Source organism: Lepidothrix coronata, unplaced genomic scaffold, assembly GCF_001604755.1.
Source record: "Lepidothrix coronata isolate B3197 unplaced genomic scaffold, Lepidothrix_coronata-1.0 Scaffold9, whole genome shotgun sequence".
Taxonomy (NCBI): domain Eukaryota; kingdom Metazoa; phylum Chordata; class Aves; order Passeriformes; family Pipridae; genus Lepidothrix; species Lepidothrix coronata.
In genome coordinates, this window is record NW_016690189.1 from 4,571,274 (window position 1) to 4,591,866 (window position 20,593).

Genomic DNA, 20,593 nt, shown 5'->3' on the forward strand with positions numbered 1-20,593 from the left:
GTCCCCGAGCACCACCATTGCATTCTGTCCCGACGGGGTTCCGCGCCGCCCGCAGCCCCAGGTCCGTGGTGGCGGCAGGTAACGCTGTCAAACAGGACGGAGTTGCGGGGGTGACAGCCTGGTTCTGACAGATGACAGGGAAGGGCAAGCTGTGCGCGTGGCGGGTGATGCCCGCAGCTACTCGACTGTGGATGAAACAAACATCCCTCACTTAGCTACTCCGTTCTCCGGGAAAACATTAAATTAGAGGTCGGCTGATGAAGGAAGGGAAGCCGCTCACCGAGAAATACGTTGGACCTGAATTGATCTTCCCTTCACCTTTGGCTGGGTTCACAAGAAAGGTCTCTAAGCCGTTCCACAGCCCCCATGGCCATTACTGCACCGAAACTTCAGCCTCTCATTAAAGCCTCTCTGCTTTTCCCCCTCTCCGCTCCAATGGGGGAAGGGCCCACTGAACTGGGTTTTAAAACAGCCTCGGTAGAACAAACAAGCGCGGGCCCACGATGCTGAAATACTCATATGAAGTGATTGAAGTCTCGGGTTTACTTTACTTCACCGAGTACTCCTTTCACGAGGAAGCAGGGAGCAACTCTTCTCCTTAATTCGGACCCTTTTCGAAATAGTCTCCTATCTCTCGACTGTGTTTTAAATCTTGTCAATGTGCGAAAGGGCCTTGGAATTCAACACTTCAAAGTTCACACTTTGTGTGAAAACTACTTCCTTTTCCAATATCCACAGGAATGCATCCATATATGGCTCATTTCTTTTTCATTTTATTACCTAAGACTTTTTTTTTAATACTTTCATTTAGAAACTGATTTTTTTTTCAACTCAGTAGTGATATTTCAGATTTAAAATAAAGGTCCATTTTAACCGCTTTGCACACATGCACACACCCCCCAAACACAGACAGAGAGGCAGATTGGATGAGGTCTGTTTCATAACAGACAAACTCTCTTTTAGGCTGGTTTCTGATGTGAGAGATTTCTAGTTTTAAGTTTCTCTGTTTTCCATTCCCTCTACACAAACAACCGCCTATAATTTTTCTTTCTCTCTTTAACCCTAGGACAAATTTCTGAGCTGTTTAATAAAGAAGAAACACCAGTTCTTAATTTTACAGCTTCAGAGAACAGGGCTGCAGCTACTGACGTATCAGTCAAATAGATTAAAGAAGACCCTTTACTTGAGGGTATGTGCCCCTGAAATCATCTTGCTCTAAGCCTCTCGGGGAGCTGGGGGGAGAGGGAGAGAAGCGAGGGATTACTCTCGTTCAAGGATCCCTGGAGAAATGTGAAGAGGTTGCGGAGGGGAAATGTCCTTTTTTTCTGTCCTCCCTTCCTCCCTCCCTCTCTCTCTCCCCTCACCCTCCCCTAACGCTTGTGTGTGTGTGTGTCTGTCTGAAACAGATCTGTCTATCGAAAATGGGCCTGGAACTCCCTCCTGTGTTGGGATTAGGTCTTGAGGGACCTGGGGTGGAGTTAGACTTCTTGCCTATTTTCATATTCATTAGAAATGGGAGGTTGCATAAGAAGTCCTGCTGAGCTTCAAGATATAAGAGCAACTTCGGGTCCCCCCTTTCAAGACAAGACAAATCAAAGGGTCGGAGGCAAAACAGCTCCCTGAGCTCTGAACGCCTTTCCCTCCCTCCTTCTTTTCCTCCCATCCACTCACTCTCCCTCCCTTGTTCACAGTCCAGCCTCTGTCTAGGGAAGAGGCTTTCAAGCAGCCTTAGATGATTATGGATTTTCTGAGCGAGAAGTTTGCCCTGAAGAGCCAGCCGAGCAAGAACAGTGACTTCTACATGGGAGCAGGAGGCACTTTGGAGCACGTTATGGAAACTTTGGACAATGAATCCTTTTATAGCAAAACGTCAGGCAGCAAATGCGTACAGGCCTTCAATCCTCTGCAAAGGGCTGAGCATCATGTGAGGCTGGAGAGGACATCACCCTGCCAGGACAACGGTGAGTCGTCGTCCCAAAGTTATTCTCCCTCCTGGAGATGTACAGGGGAGGGCAGGGGTTCTCCTGCACAGGGAGACCAAAGGTAGCTGTGCAGCTGTGCATGTGAGGGGCTGTTAGGTCGTAGTAAAAGAACAATAACAAAACCAATAATAATAAAAAATAAAATTATAATAATAGTTATTATTATTATAAAAAAAAAACCACAGGGAGAAGGCAACTGTCTACTTTAAAGAGCTCTTTTCCTTTCAGTGCAACCCTCTGGCTACTGCCTTCCATCCTGGCCTCTGCCAGAATGCGCGGCTTGCCGAGGAACACAGCGCCGGGCACTCCGGCACAGCCCGCCCGGCCCCGAGCCCACGCACCCGGGGCACCAACGAGCCGGCGGGTCCAGGCGGGTGCCGAAGGGCACGGCCGTCCCCCGGCCGCCCTCCGGCACCACCCGGCCGGCCCCTGGCCGGCCTCCGGTCGTCCCCGAGGCGCACCCCGGGCACCCCCGCCCCCGCTGCGGGCAGCGACATTTTCACCCAGCAAACTCCCGGGAAAAGCCTCCCCGGGTGTCGGTGTCGGAGGGACACCGGACACGGCCGGCTCCCCAGTGCCGTTCCAGGAAAGGGACGGAAGGTCACTTGGTCATGTTTGCTTCTTTCAAATATCGTCCTACGAGGGTAGCGAGATTCTCTCTGCCGTGTTATCAAATAATGCGTAAAGGTGATTCTTCCGAAAAATGATATAGGTAATCAAAACAATAATGTTAAACATTCCATCAATTGTTATATTTTTCTAGCCGATAGGCAAGGCGAATGTGGAAGGTTTTATTTTTGATACATATAAAAATTTTTCCTCATTATTCCAACATGATGGAAATCGCATATAGAAAAAAAAATAATTTCCTATCAGAATTGGAAAACGAGGTTAAGATCAGCTGCAATAAGGTGACCGACAATATCTTACTTTTTTGACTTCATTTAGTCACTGAAGTATCTACTTTTTTGAAAACATGCTTTTTTTTTTTGGTACGAAAAAATTCACAAGAAATAATGACATTTCTGCAAGTGCCACTTAAAAAAAAACAACTACAGAAAATTGATTTATACGTTGAAGTTTTTCTTAATTACTTCATTTAATGGGTGCCTCGAGGGCTTTGGTGCATTTCCTATCTGATGATGATAATGATATGTTGATGGTAAATATCTAAAAATTGTGTTTTGCTACTATCAGCTCGGATTGAAAAAAAACATTTTTGAGAATGTGGGAAAATCCCAAAGCAAGCTTCCTGTAGTGTGTTACATGCCATCTTTGTAGATTTTAATTTCTATAGAGTTTTAAACCGTTTTTTTCACCTTTTTCTGAGGAAAAAAAAAAAAGAAAGGTTTTTTAGATCCTATAACTTATGACATTTCCAGTGATGTAAGTAAAAATATTAAAAAATAGGAAATATTTTCATTTCCTATTAAGAACCTATTGCAGAATATTTCTTATCTCTACCATTCAGGTTTTACCTAAAGACAAATAGTTCCTTCAATCCTTATACAAAGTATATGAAGCAATCTCTTTTAATAAGTTAACATTTTGCAGAAATGCTCTGTATTTTGTAACCATAACAGACCTAATTGGAAACAATTCCACTTTACAAATCCAAGAGAATGTATATGGAAATTATTAAGCTTGTAAAGTGAAGTTAATTTTTATTTTCATTTGCTTCTTGATTTGTCAGTTTACAGGTATTTAGTTTATTTCACTGTTATTTTGTATTTTCATAAAAATAGAAGTTTTTCCATTTGCTTCCAAGTTTAAAGCCACATCTGTCAGTAGTCTGTGCCACTTCTAGGAAAATACGTTTTGGGCTAAGATTCCTTATCTGTGCAGCTTTAGTTGACATCAATTTCATGGATTATTAACTACTTTAGTGGTAGTAATGGGAGAGTACTCCAAGTACTCTTGTGTAGTCCCCTTACTCTGAAGGTTTTTAGATGATATTTTCAGATACAATTCTTAGTTAAAATTCAATGTGTTTTAGCATTTTATTCTGTCTGTGGTTAATATTGCAAAGTCCTCCTCCATGATCTCGTGTAGTCATAACACAGCCTCCTAGAATCATGTTCCTTGTGAAACTGTTTTATATGAACTCCTGAATCTAAACCCCCCCATCCTGTGCACCCCCAGCCTCCCTCCTCCCTCCCACTCCCCGGTCCCCCTGCCCCCTTAATCAATTATTTAGCCAGTTATTAACCAGTTGTTAACCCACCTTGTGTACAGTGAACTACGGGATTACTAAAGTGGAAGGACAGCCTCTTCACACAGAGCTGAGCAGGCCCATGGACAATTGCAACAATCTTAGGATGTCTCCAGTGAAAGGGATGCAGGAGAAGGGGGACCTGGATGAACTTGGTGATAAGTGTGACAGCAATGTCTCCAGTAGTAAGAAGAGAAGACACAGAACAACTTTCACCAGTTTGCAGCTGGAGGAACTGGAGAAAGTATTCCAGAAAACTCACTACCCTGATGTCTATGTAAGAGAACAGCTAGCTCTGAGAACAGAGCTCACTGAGGCCAGAGTCCAGGTAGGAAACAAACTTCAGCATTTCCATGACAAATTGTGTATTGTAGGAACTGGTAAATGACACTCTTGGGGATTGTACGAAAGCCTGTAAAGCTAAAGTAAGCTGCTCATTCTGCTTTATTTCTTTATGGATAAGAGCTGTTATGCTGCAGTACTAAAATAACTTGTTATTTTTTTAAATAGCTTGTGTTGCTCTTCTAGAAACTTGTTTAAAGGATGAGAAAACATCATCGATAGTTAAGCTGTCTTGATCTCTTGTAGAATACCAGGCAGTGAATATGTAAATTGTTATACATAAAGATCCCATTAAAGAGATGTGTTGCATATAGTTCAGATTGATGACTATGCAGAACTCAGACACAGAGGATTCTGTGTGTGTTACAGCATGAAAAGCACAGTCTAAAAAGCAGTCAAATTCCTTTTTTCTATCCAATGACTATGTAGTGAAAATACACATATATAAATGTGTATATGTTTATGCCTGTGTGAAGCAATCCTTTCATCTCTGTTGTATGGAATGATGTTAGAAATCACAAAATTAGGAGGAACATTTGCTGATTTTTAAGCTTGTATAACTGATGAACAACATTATTCTAGTTTTTGGGATGAAACATACTGTTGATCACTTAGTGCATTATTTGAGTATCTTCACTGCGTACAAATGTGATTCACTCAGTATGTGCTCGCACAGTAATCTCAACAATATTTATAGCTTTGGATGTGTAATGGTGAGAAAAGAAGCTAAGTATCCAGGAAATGCAGCCTTTCCCCTTTATAGAGATATTCCATAAGGAAATGGTATGAGCCACATTTTGCAAGTTTATCCTAATTTTAGATATCTTCCCTGTTCTGGTAACAATCATCATTTCAATGTAGAGAATAGCACTCCTGTTGATTCTTACAGACTGGGATTAATTTTTTTAATTTAGTGACTTGAATATGATAACAACTTCACAACTTGTAATTAAACACATACTCACACATGCATATAAAGAAATAGATACCACTGCACATGCATACAAACTGAAATTAAATCAGAATCACTTTCAGAAACAAAGTCAGCTAATTAATTTTATAAAGAAGTGTTCTTTTCATGTCTGTTCAAACAGACATCATATTCACTGTTGTCATCAGAAAAGAGAGTCCAAAACTATGTGTTCAGTTACATTGATGCAATATCAGCAATGCTGACAGAATTTATTTCAGTGGCTTTTAACTCTTCAGGCTCTGTGCAATCCCTCTCCTTCTGAATTTGACTTAAAAAAAAAGCTTGCATAATGTTAAAACACTGTTCTAACAAATGCATAATTCTGGAATTTAGAGAACTACTTCAAGAACAAATTAATAGTCAGAACAGGGAGAGGAGAATTGGATTACAGTGCCAACTGACTTTTTATCACTTTTTTTCCCTAAGTTTTAGAGGCTTCATATGCCAAGAGTAATTAAAATAGAGAGTAAATGAAAAATATATATGTCTGTACTAGACTTTCACACATTTCTATTTCTCTCTTATTTAAACACGCTTTTCCCTTTCTTAAAAGATAACTGATCTTTGCATTTCTCATATGCTAAATATGAAAGGATATGGTGATCATTTCTATCCAGAGTAACAGGAGTATTCCATCACAAGATTAAGCAATTTAAAAGGCCTTACGTCACTAGAGGCAAGCATCTGGCAATTCAAGGATAACAAGCAGCAGATTTCTACATTGCTTTGTGGAGGCAAATGGTTACTTTATCTCTGCCAAGAGTCAGTTTCTAGTAAAGTGGTGTAAACAGAAACATTTTGGGGGATTGTCAAAGGAAAAAAATGTGTGCTTTTTTTCTCGTTTAGTTACTATAAATTCAAGCAAATTGTTTGATTTAGTTTAGCACAGTGATCAGCTGGAGACCTTACCCACAGTTCCCTTCACTGCCATTTCATCAACATCCAATTTAGTATTTGTCCTGCACACATGCGGAGAGAGCCAACCTGAATCTAATTTATCGAAGTTGTTCTCTTTCCTGCTGCATATCAGTGCAGTAATTGGTACCCATTTTAAAGAGATTATCAAGGTCTTTTTTCAGTGAAAGAGACTCATGACTAAATTCTCTTATCTTGTCCCTGACCACTCCTGTGGACACAGGAGAATTTTTTTTTTGCCTTTTTTTTTCTTTTTGTTGAACCTCAGGCATCATAAATAACACAAATTGACCAACAAAGTCCCTAACAATATATACTCAGGAGTTACATGCATGAGACTTGCTTTGATTGCTGAGTACATTTTGAAAGATTGCACATACTAAATCTCCAACATGTCCTTGAGAATTAAAATGAGCAAAACTATGCCTGATTGCTTAAGCAGCATCAAAAGACAGTTGAGTTCTCCAAAGATCAATGCAAGAATGGAATTATGTAACAGTGTTATTCTAACTATCCCAGAATCTGGGATCAGAAAATATCCCTCAAAATACAGGAATTGTCTATACAAAAAGCCTCTGTTTAAGTAGGTATATATCAAAATTGATTCATGATCAATTTAACAGGAAGACTAACCAATCACATTGTTTCCTTTTAAAAAAATAATGGTTCTGTTAGTAGAGTGACTTCTTAAAAATGCTGTAATGAATATGCTTATACCAGAACAATAAAGACTTGTTGGATATTACTTTTATACAGTGTTGTTTTTCTTAGCACTTCCTTTATTTTATCAGCATAAGTCTTAACCAGTCCAAACTAAACTGTCTGAAATAAAAAATAAATTTTGAAAGCCATGAGACAATGACAGATATCAGTAAAAGAAAGAAATGTGTAAATAATAGGTTTTGATATAACACTCGACACTCAAAATATTAGAGAACAGTCCAAATGCTATAAAGAAATTCAAGCATAAAGAAGTTAGCTTTTAATTGACAAGAAAGCATTCAGTTCTAAATCATTTCATAGTCCTAATTATTTCATAGTCTAAATGTAAAATACAATTCTTTAGTTTTCCATTATCAGAAAGAGATATCACCTAACAACACTGTGGAAAAAAAGTCACAATGTTTTTAAAACTGTCTGTGTCATGGTGAATTTTTATTTTCATCCTGCCTTTTAAGCCTTCCCTATAGAAACCTTTCCTGCAGTGCCAGTTTTTACTGTCCTGGTGCCAGTTTTTTCTGCCTTTTCATTACCGCACTTAGTAAAGATTATGTACACCTCTAAGAGGCAGATTATGGGTAGTCATAACAAGTTAGTGGGCATAAGAAATTAAGAGAAAGCTTCGTTACAATTTGACTTGCTATGGACTGATCTTTCTCAAGTGGGTTGTTGCTTTTGATTTTGTTTTGGGTTTTTTGGTTTTGGGTTTTTTTCTGATAATAGAAAGAAAATAATATGTACTTTTAAAATAGACAGGAATAACTTGAGCAGGTTTGACACTGACAAGATTGAAACCACAAGAAATTAATTCTCAGATGGAAAATTGCTCTTTCTTAGATAAACAGAAATTTTCAAAGCTACTGTCCAAAATCTCTTGGCTTTTTCCTAAAATTCTTTGCACAGTATGTAACTGAGTTAACATTAGGACTGCTTCCTTGTATACTATAGGTTTGGTTCCAGAATCGAAGAGCAAAATGGAGGAAAAGAGAACGCTATGGTCAGATCCAGCAAGCTAAGAGCCATTTTGCTGCCACATATGATATATCTGTTCTTCCAAGGACTGACAGCTACCCTCAGGTATGGCAAATACCAAGTAGTACTTTGGTTCTGCATTTAGCAACTGTCTTAATAACTCTGGTCTTGTATGCTTTGCTAAGATGAGGCATAAACTATGTGATCTCTAGACAACTTCTTTCTGATATAGTAAACATGCACCATTTCTTTATGGACCTTGACAGACCATTAAATAGAACAAGTCTACTAGCATGAAAGCATATTATAGCCATGTACAATCAGAATTGAATATATATGGCTGGGAGAGGGAGGCAGAGAGACAAGACTGCTCTTTTAGACAGATGTAGTTTGTTTAATTTGTTTTATTCTTTTTCAGTTCCCTGTTAGCATATAGTAAGGTATACTGTGTAATAAGACTATAATCTTCTGTCTCTGGTCTCCAGTCCTATGGTTTACTGCCTTGCCTTGCTCTCTGCTATTGTTTTTCTGCTTGCTTGTTTTAGCACATTGAATACTTTTATTCTGAAGCCATTGTTTTGCATGTAAAAGCTTCCCACTGCTTTTACCACATAATTAATAAAAAAAAGCACCATACAAAGCAAAATATCTTCCATGGGTCCCTTCCACTGCTGGTTTTTTTGTTGCTCTCCTACTTCATTAAGTAGCAGAATCTTTGCCAGTCTTAGGAATATGCTTATATTCTATGTGGGTTTGCTTTGGTCATGCTCTGCATTCCCCCAGGCTGGGGGAAGAGTGGCTGGAAAGTGGCCCAGTGGAAAAGGACATGGGGGTGCCAGTTGACAGCCAGCTGAACATGAGCCAGCAGTGTGCCCAGGTGGCCAAGGCGGCCAATAGCATACTGACTTGTATCAAAAGTAGTGTAGCCACCAGGACTAGGGAAGTGATTGCCCCCTCTACTCAGCACTGGTGAGGTCACACCTTGAGTGCTGTGCCCACTTCTGGGCCCCACACTACAAGAAAGACATTGAGGTGCTGGAGCTTGCCCAGAGAAGAGCAACAGAGCTGGTGAAGGGTCTGGAGGGTGTCATCTGAGGAGCAGCTGAGTGAGCTGGGGTTTTTTGGCCCGGAGAAAAGGAGGCTCAGGGGTGACTTTATCACTCTCTACAAGTACCTGGAAGGAGGCTGTAGCCAGGTGGGGGTCGACCTCTTCTCCCAGGCAAGAAGTGACAGAAGAAGGGGACATAGCCTCAAGCTGTGCCAGGGGAGGTTCAGGTCGGACATCAGGAAGAATTTTTTCCCTGAAAGGGTGCTTAAGCATTAGAGTGGTGGAGTCACCATCCCTGGAAATGTTCAAGAAACGACTGGATGTGGCACTTAGTGCTGTGGTTTAGTTGGCATGGTGGTGTTTGGTTAAATGTTGAACCTGGTGATCTTGGAGGTCTTTTCCAACCTTAATGATTCTATGATTCTATGAATGTAATTAGCTTTGAACCAGAGGTTTATGGCCCATGTGTCATCTACCCAGCTTAATGTGCTTTACCTCTGAAGAGGATGCACATTACTAAGTTTGGTGCCTGGGCCAGAGCTGCTTTGTGCTCCATCAACTCAGAACACGGACGTAACCAGTTCAGCCTGTTTTTATTTTATAGTGTAATAGTGCATTAACCCAAATTACATCAGCAACCGCTGCACTACACATTCTGTGTTTAATTAGGTGGACACAATACTTATTTGAGACTTACCTAGGTAAAGGTGTGCAAAAAGATCTTAGGTACGCGTAGGTAGATTTACAGAGAGATGCACGGTCACTCACAGATCTCACTCAAGTTGTTTAGCTCTCTTTTGAAGGCCTTTCTGACTTAACTGTAACGTCACAACAAATCACACAAGGAACCATGCATAAGCCTTGGGATTTCTAGACTAAATTTTGTGCCTGCAAGCTCATCTTGTAATTTTAGTAGGATGTCATCTACAAATTTTCCCAATTGACAGAAGTTTCATTAGCAAAAGATAATGGAATAATGCATGTCATTGATAAGAACTTAAAATTATTGTTTTAAAAGTAATGTTTTTCAAAAATTCCACAGTTTAAAATTATTTGATAATATGTGTGTAAGCCATAAAATTCTAAAACCAATAAAATATCTATTCCATACTTTCAGGCTGTTAAAAAGATAAGTGAGTTCACTGCATTTCTATTTACAGTTTTGTTAAAAAAATGTCATCCTAGACTGATGACATACCAGAGTTTCAACCTGGAAAGCATTCTATTATTAATTTATAAATTCTTAAAAATAGGAATTGAAATGCAAATGTTGGTCCCATAATCTTAAATCAAGCATCTCTAAAATATATACACATATAAAATGTATACTCATTCATAAACACAAATATGTTGTGCTCACCTACGAACACAGATTAACACACTACAGGTAAACAGAGGCACAAACATGTACCTGAGTCTAGTCACCTGCTTAAGAAATTTGCGTTGTACTGTAGTGTAGTTCAAGAAGCTAAAGGAGCTTCAAGGAGCTAAATGAAGGTCTGAGTCCTCTTTACATTGGCTATTTCAGCTGAGTGCTTGCATGTATAGTTTGGCTACATGATAAAAACATAGTACCTTACTCTTCAGCGAAGAAGGTGGATGCTTTGCTGTATACTGGAATATGAATAAGTATCCAGGTAATTATCACAGAGCATTCAATAAAAATTCATGTTCTTGCTAACCTGGTGGTAATTCTTTATAGTTGTCACATTCTTAAATCCTTACCTTCAGAAAAACTGCGTCTGTGTAATATACATGGTATTTCCAGTGAGAATGCTTGAGAAAATAAAAATCTGTTTTAAAAAAACAATGACCACTAGCAGCACTAAATTCAAATGTTTTGAACTAGATGCCCATTTTTGAATGACTTACTTATGGAAAATAAATATACAGTACATGACTTGCTATAAATTCATCCATCTGTCCCACAGTTCAGGCAGAAAGAGGTATTTAAAATTATCTGCATGTTTGATTTTAGTGTCATAGATTGATTTTCCAGACAATTCCATTATTTCACTGTAGTTAATGCAACAAAAAAAAATCAAATATCTTTTTTTATCTTTTTTTTTTCTTTACTGTTATTCCCCCCCCCCCCGTGTACAAACACTCCTATTGCGACAATGAAATAAACAAATATTAGACAAGCTTTACCATACTTCTGAATAAATAGTTTTAATTCGGGACTGTGGAACACAGATCACTAGAGCTTATTTATGAAGCCTTTATTAAAACAGGGAAAAACAGATTCCCTGTGGCTGGAAAAAAGTATAGGATGAATATTGAAAAAGGATGAAACCATGAGATGTTTACAGCTGTGTGGCAGAAGGAATGGGAACAAATGTGAATTTCTGGTGTGCATTATAAAGATTTGCAGCCTGAAGATTTTCTTCTCTGAATCTCACCGTGGATATGTTGACAAAACACATCCCGCTTACATTCCAGCAGAAGCATCAGTCTCTTGCAGTCAACAGAGGGTGTCATGGAGACTTCTGCTTAGTCTTTTCACCAATTATCTTCATCAAATACAAATTAAGAACATGATGCTGCTATGCATTGTGTGACTATATAAACCTGAAAAGTTTGTCCTGTGGGAAAATGATTCTTTCAACTTATTTCAGATAGAAGTTTGGCTCTGAAACAGAGGATGGTTGAAGTTGGAAGGGACGTCTGGAGGTGGTTTGGTCCAACACCCGTTTCTATAATCCAGTCTAATTTTGCTATTAAATTGCACATCTTTATCTTCAAAATAATAACAATTTGGGTTTTTTTTTTTTGGAGATCATATTTGTTTGCATTGCTCTTTCAGTCTAACCTTCATTATTTTTACAGTATATTGACTTTAGCTGTTGCTTATTGTGTAAAATATTTGTTCATCTCTCTGCCAAGAATTTCAATATCTCCTGAACTGCTCAAATTCTGCATGCATACATCTTCCATTAATTATAATGGATTACAAAGGAGGGCAATTAGTGCAATATTGTAGCACAATCATCTGTTATTCACATGTTTTTTTCAAGGCTTTAATAACATTATGCTGAAAAACAGATTTTTCTAGTAAAATGTTACACACAGTGCTTTTCATTCATTTTAGTAAAAGGTTTCAGTTTCACTAGTTTCAATACTTGAACTTCAAGATTCTCTTGCAGATGCAGTACATTGTGGTCTGTCATCTTAAGTGTACTCAGAAAATAATGTACTGATTAAAACAAATATCCCAGACAGTCTGAGCCTTATTAATTAGCAATATTCTACTGATAGTATGAAAGTTAAGAGGGAGCATCTTACCATCAGTGGGGAATGAAGATTCACTTTATGGGGAAGTGAAATCTTACTTCAACTCACCTCAGTAAATGTTAGTAAACAAGCAATACTTAATTCAGTCACCTAGATACAGTGTCTAGTGTTATTAAAGATGTCTCAGGATATACAAAACATTGTTAGAGTGCTGATGAGCAGGATTTGCAAGAAGGATGCACCCTTCACAGTAGGCAACTGTGGTCAGATAAATATTAGACATTTGTATTTAGGAAACTTAACAGAAGGGACTTTTTATAGTTGGCAAAAATCTGAACAATTATTTTTTTTTTATTTCTAAGGTATAAGGTATAAAATAGACAAGATGATCTCTAAAAATGTATTTTTAGTTCTGATGTCTTGTTCAGCTGCAGTCATCTGTAGTTATATGGATCTATATATGATGTATTGGGAGAGGAACAATAAAAAGCTTCTTTAGCCTTATAATTCTCTTACCTTATTGGTCTTTATTTCACTACTTTTGCCATCCTGTTAGTGGGAAGGCTACTGTTACAAAGGGTACTTGATCTCCTCAGATTTGATGCTTAAGCATGAGAAGTAGCAAGGCACCAAAAAAGCTGAGACAAAATTTCATTTTACCCCCTCCTTATTCACACTGAAGAGTGAAATTTGATCAAAAGCCTACACTATTATAACACAGATTTCCAATTTTCCCCGTATAAGTTAAATTTATAAAGATGTTATCTTTATAATTAAGTGCACCAGTATGTAAATAAACATTAAATTGTATAACTGAAAAGCAGATGTAAGGGGCAACATTTTTCCCCCACCTAGGCTCTTTCCTTACTTTGCATTTTTTCTCCTTCTTGCTTGTTCTTTGAATCATGTTCATTTGTTGAGGTTTTTCTTCTAAGTTCTTTTAAAAGAATTCATTTTGCCACACCATTCTACTTTCCCTCTCAGTATCACATGTTAAATGTTTGGTTTTTTTTTATTTCCTTGAAAATGCAGGCAAGAGTTAGATAGAATTTAAATTTTTGTTTTGGCTGGAAAAACCAAGTCTAGTGCAGGTGGGAGTCCTAAGAAGACAAAAGTAATTCAAAAGTATGGGAACTGGGATGATATAGAAGATGTAGAAAAAAAAGGAGAATGTTGAAATCCAGAAATTCGGCATTCTGAAGAGGCTGAAGTTTGCATTCCATCCACCAGACTGATAAATCAAATTATATGTTGAACTGCATGGCATCATATGATTTGTTGGCACTCAAAGAGTGTAGAAGTGATTTCAGTACACGTGTTAAGTACTAAATCCTTGGATCATCACTGCAGTTTGCCCTACCCTTAGTACCTATGGGTAATCCTCATTAGCAATGATCGGTTACATGCTCCAATTAAATGCTCATATGGAATATATTAGACATCACATGTTATAGGACTTAAAATTTCTTTTAACTATAGCAGACATATAAATGACAGTTAATCACAATAGCTCAACAAGGTCATAGCTATGGGTACACCGATGAGGTAGATGTGGTAGACATATCTGAACTAGCTTCAAAGAAGTTTTATCATACACTCATGCTGTCTAGCTGTGACAGCATAAAGCTCGGGCTGAGCCACCACCTGGATGGTACGTGGCTTGCTGCATGTGTGCTGGCTTGCCTTGCTGTGGCTGATCTTCCAACAAGAGCAACACTTCTAATCTTTTTGGGTGGTGTCTGCTCCACACACAAAGTAGCTTGTGCACTGCACTTTTATTTTTTCTTGGTTCTAAACCACCACTGTATGTGGTCCTCCTCATAGTGTCAACATTCAGCTTTTTGCTCTATGGGTTTTCTTGTGAAACACGTATTTCTTTAAATGCGTGAGTGGCTTTACTTGGGCTTAATTATAGGGCGTATTCATTTTTTTCTGAGATAGTTTTTTTTAATAGTATTTTTTAAACTCTGAAGTTTTGTCTTTATCATAAATGTGAAATATAATTAATTCTTATGATAACTGGCCCTGAGATTGCAGTAGGAAGAATTTACAGCAGTTTACAAAGCATTCCGTACAAGAATGAAAGCTTGATGACTTTTCAAATCCTACACTATTTTTCAGCTTAACAAGCTTGTTTAAGCATGGAATCAAATGACCAGATTTTTATTTTGTTCACCAAATGTAAATGTATGGACTGAATGGGTCTACCACATATTTTACAGCTGTATTATAAAGTCTCTCACTACCATGGACCAAGTAGCATTTTATGCACATATCTGAGAACAGTGTGCTGCAGCTCTCTCTTATGACCCAACACAGTACAGCTGATCTTCACGTGTTCAGTAGGTCCAAGAGCTCCTACAAAATTAAACCAAGAAATATTCTGTCTAGATGTAAATAAAAAAAGTACAATGAGAGTGGTAAAGCTTTGGAGCAAATTGCCCATAGAAATTAATGAAAAACTGTAGCTGGAGCTACTCAAAACATGGTTGGATAGGGCTTGGGTAACCTTATCTAAATTCAAGGTTAGCTGCAAGCAAGGGTTTGGAATAATAATCCCAGAAGTTCTTTTCAGTCTAAATTCTTCTGAGAATATATAAACTTGGGAAGTACAAGCAGATCTCTACCCATATTTTGGATGTTCTTAAGAGGACCTCAGAAAAAAAAAGTGGAAGTGACACCAGATTAATTGTGCTGATGGACTAGGAACAACTAATAGCTGAATGAATTGTGAACTAGCAGTTTTGAGCAGTTTGAGAGCTATTGCATTTAATTTGCCTAAAGTGCCTCCTTGTGCTACCACAGGTTTGATGTTTTCTGGCAGTGAAAGTACTGTTGTTTCATACAAGAAGAGGACTGACAAAAATTTAGCAAATCAGTCTGTTATTCAAGTTTTATGTAATTATGTAAATTCTTAACTGTTAAGTTAGTGCTGCTCTTGTTTTCCTTGCTGTGTCCAGGAACATCATGAAAACAGAGAAAATGTGTAGTTTCTAATTACTTATTAGAGAAATTATAGTAACATAATTATAGTAACATAATTAACATACATAACATTTATTATGTAATATAATAATAACAATTATAATTTATTAATACCCAGTGACATTAAAAGAAATAAGAATTTTGTTTCCCATGTGAAGACTAAAATATGTGTCTACTCAACTAGAAGTAGTGTGCTCATATGTGTGTATGCTGGAAACAGACTCCAGTCTGGATAGGCAGGTGACTCAAATAACGAGTGAAGAGATTTGTTGATGGGAGAACCTGACAGTAAAACTCAGAAAATTTTGAGACTTGAGTTTATGTGATTTCTCCAGGTGCTGTGTAAAAAGGCTGAAGCTCAAGGAGCTTGAAAGTTTAACAGAAAAAAGCAATGACACTAAGTGGGATGACCAATTACCTCAGCTTGTTTTCCTCTGAAGTGTCAAGCAGAAGGTCATGTGCTTAGGAAATGATATCATAGCTGTGTTAACAACCATAACTCTCCCTTATGTTCTTGTCAGAGCTATGAAATCCTATTTCTTTTTCTATCAGGAAGGGTGTGTGTGCACGTGTATGTGTGTATAAAACATACAGTAGGTAAATATATCGAAGGGCTCTGGTAATTTCATGGTAACCACAAGAGCAAAGCTCAAGTTGTTTGTGATGTTAAAAGAAACCAGAGATGTGCTGTATGTATAGCCTCATTCACAGTCTCTGAATTGCCTTTTATATAGTTCATGGATCACACAAGATTTTAAGAGGAAAAATATTTTCTTTAAATTTATGTACATAATGTCCCTTTTCCTGCTAACATACCAAAAGAAGATTTCATAATTTTAACTTATTGTGAAACACTACTGTATTTATTTTTAATACGGGAATACCTTCTGCACCTAAATTTCACTACAAGATATTTATGTTGTTATTTCTTGTTAAGAAATAAAAATCTAATATAAAAAGTGAAGTCACTCTACCAACTAAAATGAATAGAAAATTTATATGACTGAAACATTCTTTTGGAAAATATAATTGCCTCATGTAAAACTTTTCTAGCATCCTATGGTATTCCTGAAGTTAAGTTTACTAACTTGGATTCCTACCTCTAAGGAAGAAACCTAGGACAACCCTTTGAAAGTTTTAGGAATTAATAGTTGGTTCACATATTTCCTTAACAAGACATTGGCATATTTTAGGATTTGCAGCTGAATTCTGTTCTCGTTTACACCTGTGCAATCTCACTGAAGCTAGATTGAAAGAGATTTGTCTAGGAAAAAATATCAAGAAAATTAATGGTACTAAATTTAGTTTACTGTAAACCAAACTGCTAAATATGGAAGGAAAGAGTGTTTTTGTGATTCCTCCAGACCACGTAGGTTATTGAGCACTTTCAAACTGAGTCTCCAAACCTTTTGAAGTCTTCCCGTCATGACTGTATTAAAGGCAAATTTGTGCATGTTCCTATTTAAACAGATTTTTTGGGAAAATTTTTCCCATAATTATATCTGTGCAGTCTGGATGACTGCAGCCTTCAGCACAACATTTCTTAGAAAGAAATTTCAGATAAATAAGACTTTGTCACATATGAGTTAACTTTGGAGACTATAAACTCCTTCAAAAATAGCTCCTGTATTAGACACTGCATAGATTAACTAGTCTCTCCCTGGGTAAATTTGTCTGATTATAAGTCAAAACTGTCTCAGGTAATTTAATTAAGGAGTAATAAGGCAGCTGATGATCATGCCAAGATACAGAGGGTTTCCCATGGGCTGATGTCTCAGAGTCTTCTGAAAACTGATTAAGGGTAGAGGGAACTGGAAAGTTCTGAAACTCTCATTAGATTCTCTTTCCTCATGTAGATTTTAGGAGGCTGACAAGAAAGAGGAAGAATCCTCTATATCCTTCCCCAGACACTTTTCTCACTCCTTTACTTCTCAGCAGACCACCTAAAATATACAGGAGCAGATGCCTGAGATGTACCTAACTAGCTATGTGTATGTTTGTGAGTGAAAAAGCAAGCTCCATTCACAAGTGTGTGTGGAATTGTGTGTATGACTGCAGAAATGAATGTCTGTGTAAACAAGGAGTTGAGCAGACCAGGAGTTTGGTGAAATGTGTTGCTACCATGACTTTTCCTGAGGCTTCTGCAAGAAACAAAAATGGTGCATTTACTGGTTCTTTTTTTCTGTTGGAATTTCTAAGGAGCCCAAATTAGTTTGTCAGCTCCTGGTGACCTCGCTAATATAACTATTTAAAACTGACTTTTAAAATAAGACTGTTTCATCCTTGCTATCTGCAGTAGATCTCAGCTAGATGAGTTCAGCGAACCATAATTTATTACTTTAGTTTGTTGGTGGTTTGGTGAGTATGTGCTGTTGCAAAGTGATAGGACAAGGGGAAAAAAATCCAACTCATCAGCATTAGAAACATGTTTTCATTCTCTCTCTGTGTGTGTATGTGTGTGTCTGTCATAATTCATTACTTCCCCTGACCTCTACTTTGGCAGAAAAAAATCAGTCAGCTAGAGAGATAACCTTCATATCTTAAAGTCAAAATTCCTTTGTCTATGAATTTGGAACATGAATGTAAAATTAAGTTTGAAGTGGGAATTCACTTTACAGTGCTAGCCGAAGATTAACTGCAATTACTTCAACACATAGCAGAGAACAACGACATGTGGGCTCAATCACAGTGCATCGGAGCAATGATATACTGAACAGACAACAGATTTTTAGGACGAAGACAAATTTAGCAAAGTAAAACAAATAAAAGGATATAGTTACTGGCTGACAAGTTCTGTGCTGTGAATGAGGGCTAAAAATGTCTTGCATGATGTTATTTGTGCATTAAAAAAAAATCAGCGTTCAGGAAAGAGATATAAGTTAAAGTGGAGAAGACATACAAAGCTGTATATTGTATAATGGTGTGTGCAAGTGAGAAATGACTGAGGGAGTTTGACTTTGTGAGAAATTATATCGTATCCATGTATTACTCATAAAGAGATAGAGAGTAGAGAGTGTTAAAGAACAGAAGGCCAGCTGCTGAGTATGAAGTTTTCTTAAATCAAAATGAATAAGGCAGGAATAAAAAATTGCACAGTGTGAGATAATGACAAGAACTGACTTATACTAGGTCTTTAAAATCTTCCTATCTCTTTATCTAGTAACAAATAAGTGAAAAACACCTATCCGTAAATAGCATCTATACATAGACGATTGAAGGCCTGAGACTCAGAATGAAGCTTTAAGTGACTGCCAAGTATAGAAAGGATTATACATCAAAGCTTGACTACATGGTTAATCCAAGCATTGCTGGTAACCACAAAGTTTGTGTCCTAGTCTGTCATGCAACATTTTCCAGGGACGCACAGTGAAGCCTGTTAAGGCTGAGAGCTGAAACAGAAATGCCCTCAAAGTATCATTTCGCCTAAAAACCTAATGAAAAGAAATCTTATCTCAAAACTTTTGAATTCTTGAATGTAGAAAAGAAGCAAAACTCTTGAATGTATTATCAATCATTCCTGTGTTTTATGGTTTAATTTGTTTTAAAGTAATTATGCAAGACTTCTCAATATTAAATTTTGTAAATACTTGTTGGGCTTTGTCGCTTGAGAAATCCAAAATGGTTTGTTTTGTTCACCCTTTTCTACTCTTTCCTACCATTACAGTAAGAATTCTAATGAGGAGAAGTTTTTATGGTGAAAACAGCTATGATCTTTTACACTCTTTTGACACCTTTTCTCTGAAGTCAGTTGTGTGCTTCCACTAAGTTTATTGATTGGATGGGCTGATGGCATCCTGAGGTTCAAAGGTAAACATCACATATGGAGCCATGGAGCAAATGGATGACAGAGCAAGGAGTATGACTCATCAGCCCTTGCTCTAAAGTGAAGAATTTAGTATTTTGACTCGTGATCACTTCATGCTATTTTCTAACATGATTGCAGAGAATTGGTTAAGTACTTGTTTCTTGTTTTAGAGGAGAACTAATAATGAATATGTGAAGTAAAGGAAATCAAACATTACAGAAAACAAAAGATGAACTACTTAAATTTAATTGTATTAATTTTATATGTTCCAGATTCAGAACAATCTGTGGGCAGGGAATGCGGCTAGCGGTTCTGTGGTTACTTCCTGCATGCTGCCACGAGATACGTCCTCCTGTATGACACCTTATTCCCATTCACCCCGGACAGATTCTGGCTACACAGGCTTTTCAAACCACCAGAATCAGTTCAGCCACGTGCCCCTCAATAATTTTTTCACTGACTCATTACTTTCTGGGGCAACCAATGGACATGCATTTGAAACCAAGCCAGAGTTTGAAAGGAGGTCCTCCAGCATTGCAGTTCTACGGATGAAAGCCAAAGAGCATGCAGCCAATATTTCCTGGGCCATGTAATATAGCAGTACCCTTTCTCAGTTTCTTTTTTTTGATAGCAAACTAGAACCATTTTTATTTCCCATATTTAAAGGGAAAAAAAATAAGCTGCTGTGTGTGGAATGCTAGAAATCACAATATACACGATGTCTGCTTAAACAAATGCAATATAATATTTAACAATAAAACAAGAATAAACCAAATAGATTTACCATACGTCAAGCTCAACAAGCCCTCTTTGTTTTGGTTTTTATATGTAGGTATGTTTTGTTGTACCAGTTGATGAAATATGATTATAGAACCTGCAAAAAAGAATAAAACTACTAAGCAAATATGTCTACTCCATGGTTTTTAGCAGTCCTGTATACAAAATTCATGCTTTACAAATGAATACTTCATAAGGGAACAACTCTGTAAAGGATAATAAATTTATTATACTCAAACCATGATGTAAATCTCTAAGCACATCATGCAAAGAAGGAAATATATGACCGTTCATGTTGTAGGTGGAATTTGTAGACTGAGTTTTCTTAGCACTGCGTTGCTGCTCTAAGTCAGCTCTGCTGTTTTGCTAAATGCATGTTGAGCTTGTTAAACTTATATCAATGAACAACTAATGTAATAAGAATAGAAAGTAATCCTTTATCTTATGGACCTGAGTGTATTCCTATTAAAGATAATGAGATTTTTTTTTTGTGTGTCAAATATACCAGTAAAAGCAGGATCACAGAGGTTAGTAGAGTTTTGAAAGACATGCATAGATTATCTAAGTCAACTAGTGTTTAAATTAAATTTTTAAGGTTACAGATAGGGTCATGAAACTTTGGTTACTA

The 20,593-nt window shown here is 37.5% G+C and overlaps 1 protein-coding gene across 1 annotated transcript; it reads left to right on the forward strand.

Moving 5' to 3' along the window:
* The first annotated feature begins 1,579 nt into the window (after nt 1–1,579).
* ALX1 (ALX homeobox 1) lies at nt 1,580–20,094 on the forward strand. Its single transcript, XM_017804276.1, has 4 exons — nt 1,580–1,961; nt 4,218–4,522; nt 8,093–8,221; nt 19,461–20,094. Exons 1-4 carry the CDS (start codon nt 1,733–1,735, stop codon nt 19,779–19,781), a joined length of 984 nt encoding a protein of 327 aa, XP_017659765.1. The 5' UTR covers nt 1,580–1,732; the 3' UTR covers nt 19,782–20,094.
* Nucleotides 20,095–20,593: the final 499 nt, after the last annotated feature.